The sequence below is a fragment of the Lepus europaeus genome, chromosome 7, assembly GCF_033115175.1.
Source record: "Lepus europaeus isolate LE1 chromosome 7, mLepTim1.pri, whole genome shotgun sequence".
Taxonomy (NCBI): Eukaryota; Metazoa; Chordata; class Mammalia; order Lagomorpha; family Leporidae; genus Lepus; species Lepus europaeus.
The window spans coordinates 119,156,735-119,170,185 of record NC_084833.1 but is presented as its reverse complement, the minus strand read 5'-3'; the positions used below and the strand labels follow the sequence as shown (position 1 = coordinate 119,170,185).

The following is a 13,451-nucleotide window of genomic DNA, read 5'->3' as shown; positions in this document are numbered from 1 at the left end:
GACGTCAGCGCCCCTGGTGACTGGCAGGAGCCCTGAGCCCTCTGGAGATGGACCTGTGCCTCCTCGAACACTCAGAATGAGCTCTGCGGATTCAGTTTCAACGGGCGCTAAAGAAATCGGAGCTCTCCTCAGTGACTACGGGCACAGGCCTCCTCTCCTCCTCTCTTCACAGCAATCATACGTAAGATCCAGCTCCAGCCCAAATAAAATTAGACCATCTTCTGATATCTATCTAAGGTGCAGGGCGCTCTTCCTTACACGTGTGCCAAGTTTCCACTTTCAAGAAGCTAAATTGCCATATAAAAATGCCCTGGTGATGATGAGTAATTAGACACTGTAATGGAAAATTAACTGTGTTTTTATTTAGAGCATTTACTTTAACAACACTTTTCCTAACCGTTATAAACTGCAATAAAAAAATTAAATCCTGAGTGTTTGCAAAGGTTTTCTGTGTTTTCTTTTTTAAACTCTCTTCCTGGAGAATATTTATTTTGCTAATACCGCTAAGTTTGTGCAAGGTCCTGATCTGAAGCCCGTTATTAAAAACTCCTAAAACAAATTCCAATTTTGTTCTGCCTGACGCGGAGGGAGAAACCCCCACTCCAACCCCATCAGGCAGCTACAGCAGATAGGCACCAGTGAGGCAAATTCCACGTGCAGACTCCTCCCACAAATAACCTCAACCCTTCTTTTTTTGTCCTTGTCGTGTTGCTCCCAAGAGAACGACAGCCTGCAGCACCGGGGCTCGCGATGGCTCCAGGAGCACTTTGGGGCCTCTGCAAGTTGAGAAGTAGAAGGCAGCTCCTCCAGCTTTGAGAATATTTCTACAGTCACACTAAGAACAAACTCCACGAAGGCTGCAGTGCAAAGTACCATCCCCCAGTGAGGTGCAAAGTGAGGCTAAACTCTAAACCTCCCCCACATCCTCGCAGCCCTCTGACCATATTCCAGTTAAGAGTTGGTCCAGGGCTCATCTACAGGATGCACAAACTTCATGCCCATTAACTCACTCAGGGCAGAACAAGTGGGATCCACGCTCCAAAACACTCATGGGTCACGAGCTTCACGCATGTGCGGGAGCTTCAGACCATGTGACTTACCAGGTTTTTCCTCTCTGCTCCTCCTGTGGTGTGGCCTCTACATAGAGTACAAATAACATCTCAGAATTCTCTGGGTGGAGCTGGCATTTAGTCCAGCAGGTAGGTCACCCATGTCCCACATCGGAGAGTTGGTTCCTGACTCTGGTTCCTGACTCGTTTCCTGCTAACGCACGCCCTGGGGAGCATGGGAGATGGCTCAAGTCGCTGAGTCCTTACCCACTCCAAGGAAGCCCCAGATTGAGTTCCTAGTTCCTGGTTTGGATATGGCCCAGGTCTTGCCGACATGGGCATTTGGGGAGTGAACAAGCAGATGGGTGCCCTCTCTCTCTCTCTTCTCTCTTTCCTTCATTCTACGTCTCTCTCTGGCTCTCGAATAAATAAAAATAAAATTTAAAAATGTTCTGTCTTAACCTTTTCACAGACCTCCACAGTGAATGCAAGGTGCTGATCAGAGTCAAAGCTTTCAGCCTCTCTCCCCTTAAAGGACCCTAGTATGTGTCTAAGTAGATTTTATTTCTTGTATTTGAAAGGCAGACAGACAGATCTTCTATTTGCTGGTTCACTCCCCCAAATACCTGCAAGAGCTGAGGCTATACCCGACCAAAGCCAGAAGCCAGGAACTCAATCCCAGTAACCCATGTCAGGGGCAGAGACCCAACCAGTTGAGCCATCAATTGCTGCCTCCCAGGGTACACACTTACAGTAGTCAGGAGCGCAGGTGGGATTCAAACCTGGGCAGAGTGAAGCGGCATGCAGGCGTCCCAAGCAACATCTTAGTAAACACCACAGCCTCAAATCACAATCCGTTTTAGCCATTAACCACTCATGGACTGACAGAGAATTTCAGAAGCCACCTATGTTTTGTCTGGAGAGCCATTTGGAAGGACACAGCACTGCAAGGCGTTTAGTCCAGCAGTGAAGCTGTAGGACACCTGCCCCTGTACCGGAGGGCCTCGGTTCAGACCTCAGCTCCATTTCCAACTGCAGCTTCCTGCTAACGCACATCCTAAGAGGCAGCAGACGATGGCTCAAATACATGGGTCCCTGCCACCCACTTGAAGACCGGGATTGAATTCTGGCCTCCAAGTTTCTGGCCCAGCCCTGGCTGTCGCAGGCGTTTGGGGAGTAAACAGGCAGATAACAGATCTTCCCTTCCCCCTTCCAAACAAAATGAAAATCAATTTTTAAAAAAGAATTTCAAAGAAACCCACTTTCTCTGTTTTTCCCTAGACCTTTCTCTCTCTTTTTTTTTCTTTCAACTTCCCTTTACAATGTAAATAACATTTTACAATGCTTTTCATACAGATTCCTGGGATATGTTACATTTAAGAAATACCGTGGAGGCTTGTATCACAAATTCCCTCTTCCATTCAGCAGTACGGGGGGGATCTTTAAAAAGTTCATGAAAGAATATGTACTATGAAAAAACTATGCATGGAATTTAAAATTTTTCACACCAAAATATACTTATCTTTAATTCCATTTTCCCATGAATTCTTTCAAGCCCCTTCATACAACCAGCAAGAACACCAGCATCTCTATAGCAAACTGGCCTCACAGAAGAGTTAATACATGTACAGTTTGATTTCACCTGTATTTAACAAGGTTAATTTGACAACTTTTGCAGGCAATAGCAGCTTTTAGGTGGAGTTCAGAGAGAAAACTACACAGGGTAGGCAAAAGAATTACACTGTCAATTTGCTCCCCTATCCCAATTCCAAGCTGCCCATCATCTACTCTAGAAATAAGCAAAGAGGGCTTGGCAATGGTTCTGCAAGTATTTTGGAGGAATTTTTCAAACACCCTAGGTGACAGTCATGCTTTAGTAATAGTTTAAAAATAATGAACTTGACAGTGCCATCACCAAACAAATGCAAAAGTTTGCTGATTAAATTACTGTATTAAATGACATTGAAGATTGGACATTGGGAGAGGCATTTCAACTTGTGAGAACAAAACTTCTAAACACCTTCCCATTTGCTATTAGAAAAAATCAGAGCCAGAGAAGACACTGCTAATGAGCTATCTACGACTTAAAACGGACTCTGGAGAAAGCCCATGGCCTCTCCAGTTTAAAAGGAGTTATAAAAGTTGAGGAGGAACGTGATACCAGTTCAGCTCCACCATAACCTGACCCTGCAGGAAATCCTGGATCTTGTGTGCCCCTCAACTTATTTACCCCTCAAATGGGAACAGGAGCCCAGTTATGAGTAATTGCTATCAAAGCCTATGTGCCTCTGGCAGCAATACAAACACCCGTGGAAAATGAGCATTTTCCCAGACCTTGGTTTATGCTTTTCCGTTAACGTTCCAGTTCTCGACTCTTGGCTTCCCAAGATTCGGTGAGTTTGGTCTCCAACTCAGAGCTCAGATTTGGGGAAACACCGCAGCCGACACCAGGAAGCAGTAGCCAACTCCCTAAGTCCTAATGTAGTCACACGCAGTCTGTGCCACCTCATTTAATTTTTCGCTGGGATGACACACAATCTCTATGACAGAAATGCGCCCAAGGACATCACCCCAAAGAACTTGCTTCTCTTAGATCCACCAAAGGATAAAATGTTCTCAATGTCACCTCCCAAGATAAACACCCTACCCCAAATGCCCCTTTTAATTGGTTGGTTGACTATCCCCAGGGTGTGACTGTATGGGTTGATCCCAGGTATGTAACCAAGTGGGAAAAGTCCTCCTGGTCATTAAGTGCTGTGACAAGGCCTGCCGTGTAGAGAGTGGACGGAAACCACGCTGCCGAAGCCAGAGGACCCTGGTGCTTTGCAGGAGAGGCTCCCCTATTTGAGGAAATCGTTCCATGGTCCACTTCCAGCTCCACAGTTCAGTGGTCAGGCCCACTGAAGGTCAGGGAGATTCAACACAACCATTCTGCCAAAGCAGGGGGGAGAGGAAGTAGAGCTTCGGAGTAAATAGAATACTTAAAACTCACACACAAGCCAGAGGTTGTAAAACTTTCAAGTGTCTAACTCCCTCCCCCCTCAAATCTGCATGAACAAATGTAGGGCAATGCTAGATTCTAAGTGTAAACAATTATAATAAATTAGAAGTAATTAGCACCATAGGTTCACTTATTAGTACTCTCATAGGAAAATCCTAAGGGAAAGTTGTTAAATCCTTGAATCTGTGAAGCCAGAGACCCCGTTGTTCCAAACGCTCCTCAACTCTACAAATGCTGCCTGCTTCTAAGGGTCAAGCTCAGGCCAGGCCTCCAAGCACATCCCTGCAGACCCCTCTGCAACACTTCCCACCCTAGGAAGCCTGCTTGCTTCATGCAACTTTTCCAAGAAACATTAATCACACCCAGAAAAGGAAAACAAACGCACCCCGAAGATCACCAGCATTTATGATACCATCAAGGTGGCCTTGCTTTTGGCCTTTCAATCACTGTCAACGTGTTAATGTTTATGAGCGGTAATTACTGATTTCCAAATGCAATATATTTCTACTCTCAATGTGGATTATTGTTATTCAAAACCAAAACCAACAGGTCATATATTAAATTACTTCCCAAAGTATTCCACAACTCACCCGTGGTCTTTTTTTTTCTTTTTTCTTTTTTTTTTTTTAACAAATGGAGGCTTCTTTCATGCTCGGATTTTTTAAGTTTGATTTTTTAAATGTAATGAGAAACTTCCCTTTCATTTGGCTTAGAAGGAAAGAATTCTCTTTCTCGCTGGCTATCGAACGGATTTAAAAACTCAACTGGGAAGTTTAAAAGAAATGTAAAGACAGCTTTCTAGGACTAAAATTACTGCAAGAAAATTACTGTAAGAAAGTGTCTGTTAAAGTAAACACTAGATTTCTGAAGGTGAGTAGTTCATCAAGACTGGAGCATCTAACACCAAATCACCGTCAGGTGATGCTCTGCGTGATGAAAAACATTTCCATTTCTCATTTTACTTGAACACCTGCTCCTCTGCCTGAGGAGATGCAGAGCCAGCCACTGACATCTGGATTACTCAATCTAAACAACATCGACTGCCTAATTATGCAGAGGATTTTTTAGATCTGTAGCTCTCTTTCTACTCCAGTTTCATGTATGCACGGTACATGCTGGTAACTATTTTTAATTTTGATGGAAACTTTTTCTCAGTCGTCATTATTTTACCTAAGTTCACTGCAGCTGCAATTATTGAAACCTCAGGAAGTCAGAAAAGAAAAGGATGAGAACATTCAGTAACTTCAACTCCAATTTATGTCTTCCACATAATTTGAATTATTTATGCATTGGTTCCACCCAAAGTGTTAAACATTTAACCTCATCCAGAAAAGAAACTATAGTTTCGTTAGGAATGGCGGCAACTTATCGTACATTTCTTAAGTTTCTGAAATAAAGATTATGTTCATCCAATCTAAGACTTTTGATTCTGAAGGCATCTGTTGAATACAACAACAAAAAAATGCTTTGAACGTCTGATATTAGTGAAACCCCCAAGAAGGCACTAATGGGATTCCCATGATCTAATACATGTCAAGGCTTTAACTGTAATCGTAAACCCACTGAAGGCTGATGATCTGAAAGTGTGGGGCTATTGTAGCCAGTTTTTATGGGTTCAATTCCACTGGAAAATCCCAGTTTCTATATTTTAAATCTCAACTAGAGAAAAACTATGGCACGCTTTCAAAGCAACAATGTGAAGAAAGCAAGCACTGGACGAACAGGGCAAGAACAAACATCCTTGCTAACAGTCACCCTCGCCACAGGCCATCAACGAACTTCTCCAGGGCAAAGCTGAGCGAAACCTCAGCCCTTGAAATACGTGCAGCTTACTTTCCACGCTCACGAACTACATGTGAATCATTTCATTTCCCTCTGACTATTTCCCACCCCAGGTTCACCAAACCACAGAACTTACTCAGCCTGCACTGACAGGGTAACTGTTTACTAAGGCGATTTATTACTCTATTTCTGGCATGTTTGCTTCTATGATCCAATTCGGTGACTCCCAGAAGCCAGGAAAAGCTGGCTTCAAGTTAATGCAGGCAAAGGCACTGAACAGGTTGCCAGCACTAGGCTATATCAGAGTGCTTGGGAGAAGTTGTTCGGTTTGGTCCCAGTCTGAGCACACTGTAGATTGCAGATGTGTGACTACTTGTGATTGAAACGGATCCTTGCAGATATTATAGCATATGATTATCTGTGCTCAAAACAAAATTCAGCCTACCTCCCCTTTGACAGACATATGCAAATTAGAAACATAAAGACTATTACACATATGTAAAAATATCTTCACAGATTTCTACCTCATTTCTAAAATCTCTCATCTCATCGGTTTCTTATTTCAGGTCTATACTGATTTACATCAGTCTTATTTAAAATCAGTATTTCAGTACCAGCGGTACGAGATTCGTTATGGGACAGCAGACCTAATTCCACCTTACAAATCTTACTTCAAAAGGTCAGTGAACACGACACTCATTTTACAACCACAGGCGTGTAGGAACAACCAGCTTCAAAAAACGACTTCACTGTGCGTGTTTATTATTTATGGGCTGATTGTTCTATTTAGGGCTTCAACAAGCATTGAAACAACAACACGCTTTTGGCTGCAACGTTCCAAAAAAAGTCATTCAAAGCGTCTGCGTTTCCCAAGGACGCATATTTCAATCAATTTATTTTCGCGACACCGATGCAGCAAACATACCCTCAACGCTTCTTTTGGTTTGAAAATACCAAATTACCTTTAACAGAAATTCTGCTACAATTTGATTCAATTTTTTTTTCCTCAAGGCACTCTAAAATTTGGAGCTTAATGTCCCCCCAAATTTTTTTCCCCACATTTTTGGATTTATTTTCTACGTAAGCCTACAACTCTGTCCAGGTATTTACGAGCGTGTCGGTCTCAGCTCGCGTGGAGGAGGCAAGCAGACCTGAGGACGGGTTTCTGGGATTTTGTGTGTGTGTGTGTGTGTTGACCGCGGTCAGTTTTTGGTCATTTCAGGCGCCGCGGGCTGCAGACCCACGTCCCCCTGAGCGCTGTCGTTTTGTCAAGCGCGGGGAATGCGCGGGTTTTGCCGCGAACCTCGGCAACGCGGTCGCCTCGCGACAGCCCCGGCGGGCAAGGGGCGCGAGGTGACTGACAGGCAAGGCCACCCGGCTCTCCCCAGCGGAGAAGCCCACGCCACCGCTTCCCGAAGCCGCTCTGGGGCGCTGCCTCGGGGCCCGCGGCCGAGCGCTGACTGGAAAGCACAGCCCGGGAGCGGCCGGCGGTCTCGGCGGGGCAGCACCAGCCAGGCCCCGCAGCCGCCGCTCCCGCCTCCGGCACGGCCGCCTGTGCGCCACCGCCCCGGCGCCAGGCCCTGCCTGGCCGGCTTGCCTCGGCCGCCGCCGGGGAGTCCGGAGCCCGCGCAGGGGCGCAGGCACAGGACCCCCGGCCCTCGGGTGGGACAGCACAGCCGGCCGCCCACGCACCCCTTCCCCCAGCCGGCGCCTTACCCGGACAGGAGTGCAGGGGCTTGGGGCGCACGACCAGCGACGGGCACACGGAGTAGAGCGAGAGTTTCTCAAAGTAGTCGCAGGTCTCCTTGGACAGGATCTCGTCGATCATGAAAGTCTTGTAGCGCCGCCTGGCTGCCTTGAGCTGGCCGGGCGAACTCAGCCTCAGCTCGGCGTGGCAGTGCATGGTGAGCCGCGGCGAGCGCCCGCCGGCCCGAGCGCGGCTGCGAGGGCACCGGCCGGCCGGGGCCGCGGGGCTGGCGCGCCGGCGAGGGGCGAGGGGGCCTGAGCCCCGCTCCTCAGCAGCCGGGCAGGCGGCGGGGGGCTGCGAGCGCCGAAGGCAGCGGGCACCGGGCGCGCCTGCCGCGCGACTACACACACCCCAAGACCAGCATCTTCGCGGAGCCTTTTGGGGACAAGGCGGCTGTCAATCAGCGCGCACTTCCTGCGGACCAGGTGCCGGGTGCTCTAGCCGAGGGGCGTCGGCGCCCACCCCGCCCCCGCCCGGGAGACCCGCGCGCCAACCTGCGCGCCGCGTGCCCCGCCGCCTCCCAGTGTCTCGCGCTCCCAGGCCGGCGTCTCTATTTTAAGACACCCAGCTTGGGCTCTCCTCCCCGCCCCCTCTCGGGACAGGCTCCAGGTGTGCGCAGGGCGTGCGCGCGCGCGCGCGCGTGTGTATGTGTGTTGCGCGGCGGAGAGTGCGCGCCGCCCCGCTGGGGACCACGGCCCCGGGCAGTGCCCAGTGCGCACCTTCGCTCCATCGTGGGCCCACGTCTGCCCGCCGGCTCCCGACGCTCGCATAGCGGTGGGCTAGTGCGTGCGCCCAGGTCTTACTGGAAGGAAGTCGATTCTCGGCCGAGGCCCCTGGTGCTGCGGGCCCCAGCGCCCAAGCCCCTGCGAGCCCCTGTGTCTTTGTCCTTTCCCGCGTGGACTACGCCCGAGGACCACGGCTCCGTTGTCATCAGTTGGGAACCCCGCAGCCCTGGCCGACCTCGCATTTGCGCTGAGCTAGCAATCGAAAGGGCACCACCAAGATCCTATCCCATAAATGATCGTGGCCCCGGCCGTTATCCCTGCCATAAGCTACAAATTAGTAATAAACGCGTGCGTTCTTTCCCGGTGTTTAAACTCTGGTTATAGCCCATTTTTCCGCTTCGGCAAGGGCCAGCACAGCGCGTTTCCAGGCTGCCCACGGGCCCTGGTGCAGTGGGCCCCACGCGAGCGGCTCCTAGCGCCCGGTCCTCCCTGAATCTGAGCAGGTCCCTCGAGACGCGACAGGGCGTGGGCAGCCACGGAGACCCGTGTTTCCCGAGCAGTTTGACTTCTTCCCCTGGGCTCCTACTCTCTGAGTCTGTCCCAATTCGTATCCGTGCGAACTTTCGTTTTCAATCGGAATTGTTGGGTGAGGGGCCCTCGCCAGGCCTCCGAGCCCGAGGGGACTCCGCGCGCGGCAGTCGGCGGGCAATGTCCGGGGCGCGCCCATTTCCACGACTTGTCTCGGGATTGGAGTGTTCAGGAGTGGAAGGAAAACGAACGGAACGGACTGACAGTGCGAACTAAAGACGGCCTTGGCCAGGGCTAGTGACGCCCGCTCTCCGCTCCCGACCTGGACGGGGCCCCGCGTCTCGCCGGGCTCCCCGAGGGGCCCAAGGTGGTCGCGGGAGCAAAGTGGCTGCGGCGCCGGAGCCGGTAGTTAAGCTCGGAGGAGGGACACGCCTAGGGACTCACAATGCTGCACTTAAGGGCTGTTAACAGGCCGATCAAGCCGAGCTTTAGACAGGGCCCGCTGTGCGTCTTGGAGGAACTCTGTAGAAGTGTGCGTGCGTGCCCGGGCTCCCCTCCCTCCTCTCCGTTTAAGATCGTTTTCCTTGATTCTCTTCCGCGGAGGCTGCTCGCTCGAGGGCCGTCGAGAACGACCGCCAGCGGCGCGCGTCCAGTAGAAGAGACCTGGGGTGGCCGCAGCGGGCCCTGGCGCGCCCTTGCTGTCGCGGCGGAACCAGGCGGCCAGTCCTCTATCGGGTACGGCGCTGCGCGCAGCCGGGGCCCTGACGCCGGGACGCGCCGCCCAAAGGCTGTTCTGAGCGCGGAAGGAGCAGGGACCCCCCGGGTCCCTCCCAGGGGAGCTGCATTTGTTCCCAGGGCCACTCGGGGCGTGGAGTCGTCTTCGCCTCCGGCAAAGCGCAGAGCTGTAGGCTGCTTCCCCCATATCCCCCAGGGACTGAGTGTTTTGGGGAGCGTGACCCAAGTGCAGCGCCTACTAAGGGGCGGGCTTGGAGCGTCCGGAGCCCCGGACCGGATCGCCGACCCCGCGACCGAGGTGCGGCGAGGGGCCGAGCCCTGAGCGTGTGCTCACCGACAGCGCGCAGTGCGGGTCACCCTTGGGCCGGGTCCTCGCCCTGCCCGCCTGCTTCTCAATTTCTTTCCCGCTCTCGAGCTTTTCCAGTCTTTCCAGGACCACTCATTCCCTGCAGATCCCCCTTCCCCCAGTGTTCCTTTGCTTTTATCCTGTTCTTTGCCGGGTTCCCGCTTCTCTCCTCTCTGTCCTGCCCTTCCTTCTCTTCTCCCCACGGTCCATCCCTTCTCCCCTCTCCTCCCTCCCTGTCTCCCCAGCCCGGGGCGGATCGCGCTGGTGCAGAGGCAGCAGGCTTGCAGTTACGCAGCCCAAGCCCGCCACCTCGCCAGCGCGCTCGCCTAGCGGGCCGAGTCCCCCAGCCCTCTCCTCCCCGCTTCCCCTGGCTTCCCGCTCTCCCGCACACTGTGTTTTGTAATCTGCAGTGTTTTAACAGCTGAAGACGTCAAACGCATTCCTACTCATCTCCTTGGATTTTGTGTCTTCGCTTTCTTCCATACAGAGGCAAGAGACCTCTGGCAGGGTCTGTGGGCACACACTCCCACGCGCAGGGGGGAGCCAGGGGTTCCAGGTTGCGCAGTCGGACGGTAGCGCTCTGTTGTTTATGACCCAAATGGAGTCGCAGTGCCTTCATCTGCAAACGGTAATCCCCATACCTCCGTCACAGGTTGCCCTGTCATAATCCCAGCTCCTTCTCTTAAACTGGAACGCCCTGCGCACCCCTTCCTTTCCCTCCTTAGAAGAAAACAAATTGAGCCCCGCCTGAAAAGTCCCTCCCCTGGGAAGCGCTTCCCCATCCCAAGGCTGCCTCTCGCAGCTCCTGGCTCTCGCGTGTCTCTTGCATGTATATTGCACCCTCCACGATGTGAAATGCCATAAACACTAGTATCCATCTTGTTTCCCAGATACCCACATAGCATCTGAGGCAGGACATGTGCCATGAACAAGTGGATACGCAAAAGCTGGAAAACTCAAATCCTATGAAGTACTTGGTGACAACAAATCTTACAACTTGTACCAAATGTGTACTTGTGTGCTTCTTTTCGAATGAGTCTCTGTGTGTGTGTGTGTGTCTGTCTGTCTCTATCTCTCTCGCTCGCTCTCATTATTCTGGAGTTTTTAAGCAATGGCATCCAGGCCGATTCCCCTTCTGCTCCCGTCTCCCTCTTCACGCCGGTTCCTCCAGACTGTGGAGTTTTCCATGGGAGGAAGCACATCCCAACTGTCAATCATGAAGTGGAACTTTGGTCGGAAAAGTCAGAGGTTTTTTATTTCAACATTAATGAAGTGGCTGCAACAGCAAACATCTGCCAAAGGGACTCAAACCTTTTCCAGCTGCTAGAGACCCACAGACGCGTCCCAGACTCTTGTGACCGTACCCAGCCAGTGTGTGCCCTGTGTCTCCCTGCGGGACGCCGCAGAGAGGAGCCTCTTCTGCATGGAGTCACTCTTAGGCCTGCAAGAAAGGGGATACAAATTCAGACCCTCCAGGAGGCTTCCAGGTTCCCCCAGCCTCCTCCCTCCAACCCCCATCTGCATCAGGGTGGGCGAGACAGAGCCCAGAGAGAGAGACTGCGACAAGGACTCCTTTGCAAAGTTAGGGCTGGAGGCTCTGACAGTGAGAAACCAAAGAATCCCTCCTTTCCTCTTTCCCTCCCATCCAGCATCTGTAACTCTTGGCATTTAATAAAGTGACTTCTTTAAAACCCTAGGGTGATGTTTAAATTGCAAGCAGGACCTGACCCTAGATGGACTCAGTTTGATTTTTAGTTTCATTATCATATTACAGTCTTCAGCTACGTGTTGATGTAGCTATTCGGAAACAGCCAGGGCATGTCTCCTAAGGACACTCATTCATTTCCCAACCTTCTTTTCTCCAGTGGGGGGAGGGGGATGAAAGCACTTCTTACAGTCTAGCAAAGTGCATTTAGGAACTTGTATTTCAGCCGCAAAGTTTTGAAATAGTTTCAGACGTGTAAAAGCAAAATAAGAAAAGCCTCGTAAGTTAATATTCCCCTGGGCCTCAGAGCCTTGCCAAAGCTGCTGTCTGAGGAGCCCGGCTCGGCAGCTTCGGGTAACGAGTTAAGGGAGGTGTGTGCGGAGGCCAGCTTATTTCTAATGATGATATTAATTTACAAACCTGCTCTCATACCCCGTAAGAGAGGCCACAAATATGACCTGCTTGACAAATGGGCTTGGAAGGACTGAGTAAGATCCTTCTCTCCTTTCTCCAAACAGCTTTCCGTAGGGAAAGTAAGACATGAGAGGAACAGTAGGAGCAGGGCTTGTATCCACAGGGCACTGACATTTTTTACGTGAAGACTGAAAACGCAGTAAATCATCCGGCTGTTTCCAGATTTTTAGGATCTTGGCACACAGATTAAAATGTGCTGATTCTCTCCCCACTTTTAAATTATAGTATCTTGACATCACCCAGTCAGATTTCTGTCAATACCCTGTGTGCCTCAATTATCCCAACTGACAGAGCTGGAAAAACAAAGTTTAACATCTCCTTACTTTTGTCAAAGTATTGTGAAAATAGATCTGCAAGTTTGCAGCATCTTTGGCTGGGACGCCACCCACCCCCATCCGCAGTCTTTTCCTAAAAAAAAAAAAGAAAGAAAAGAAAGGTGCAACCACAATAGAGAGGCAGCATTTGAAATGTGGATTGGAACAGCGTCCTAGCGTCTGGTGTGGGAGCAAAGAATACTGGAGTCGGGCTAGCCCCACTCTATTCCCAGCCCAGCCCCTTGATCATAACCGCCCAGCCCTGTGTCCTCAGGGGTTTGCTAGGTGAGTCCATGGGAGATTGTGTGCACACTGCTAACTTGGGAAATGCCAGTCTCCCCACGATTGTTACTTTTTCAATAAAATAAGCGAATGCTGTAAAAATAAAATCACAAAATAAAACTGAACTTTAAAGGCACTAGAGCCTGTCTCTCCAGTTTCCTGGAGAGGGCTGGGTTTTGCTCGATGTTCAAAACACCGGATCAACGGAGGCATAAGGAGCGTGAGGGACAGAAGTAAGTGGGCAAGACTATCATTAGCTAAAGGAAATGGCCCTGGCCACCTAGGTCCCTAAGCTTTACTGAACATCTGGCCCTGCAGCCACAGACTTAGCACATCTGCAGGCGTCAATCAGTGCAACCAGCCCTTCACAGGGGGCTGGGTCATTTATAGTTCTTATGTGGTTTCATCTGCCAGAAAAATGCCATCATCTCGCACCCACCGGGTGACAGCTCTTCCAAATCATCCCATAAAACATTTTTTTTATCCATTCGTTGGCCTCAAGCAGACCTCGGGTAGGTTTCCTGTGAGTTCTCTGTAGTCTTCCCAAACTCAGAGCAAGTTGGCAACTCAGCGAGGCAGGATTTCAAAGGGAACAAGCGGTTGGTGGGTCATTAACATCGCCTGTTATCAAGGACAAGAAGGCTCCTGTATCAGCCAGGACCCAGAAAAGACCCGTGGAGCCAGTCTGCCTCCTGAGCACATGAAAGAAAAACAACACTCCCGGACAGCTTGAGTGATTAAGGAAATCTGCTGGCGTGATGGT

The 13,451-nt window shown here is 50.7% G+C and overlaps 1 protein-coding gene across 1 annotated transcript in view; it reads right to left on the bottom strand.

Annotated features, from left to right (window-relative positions):
- Positions 1-7,735, bottom strand: part of BARX2 (BARX homeobox 2) — a 77,890-nt gene extending 70,155 nt beyond the window's left edge. The window contains exon 1 of the mRNA XM_062198463.1: positions 7,549-7,735. Coding sequence (XP_062054447.1) covers positions 7,549-7,735 — 187 coding nt within the window. The remainder of the gene's footprint in view (positions 1-7,548) is intronic.
- Positions 7,736-13,451: the final 5,716 nt, after the last annotated feature.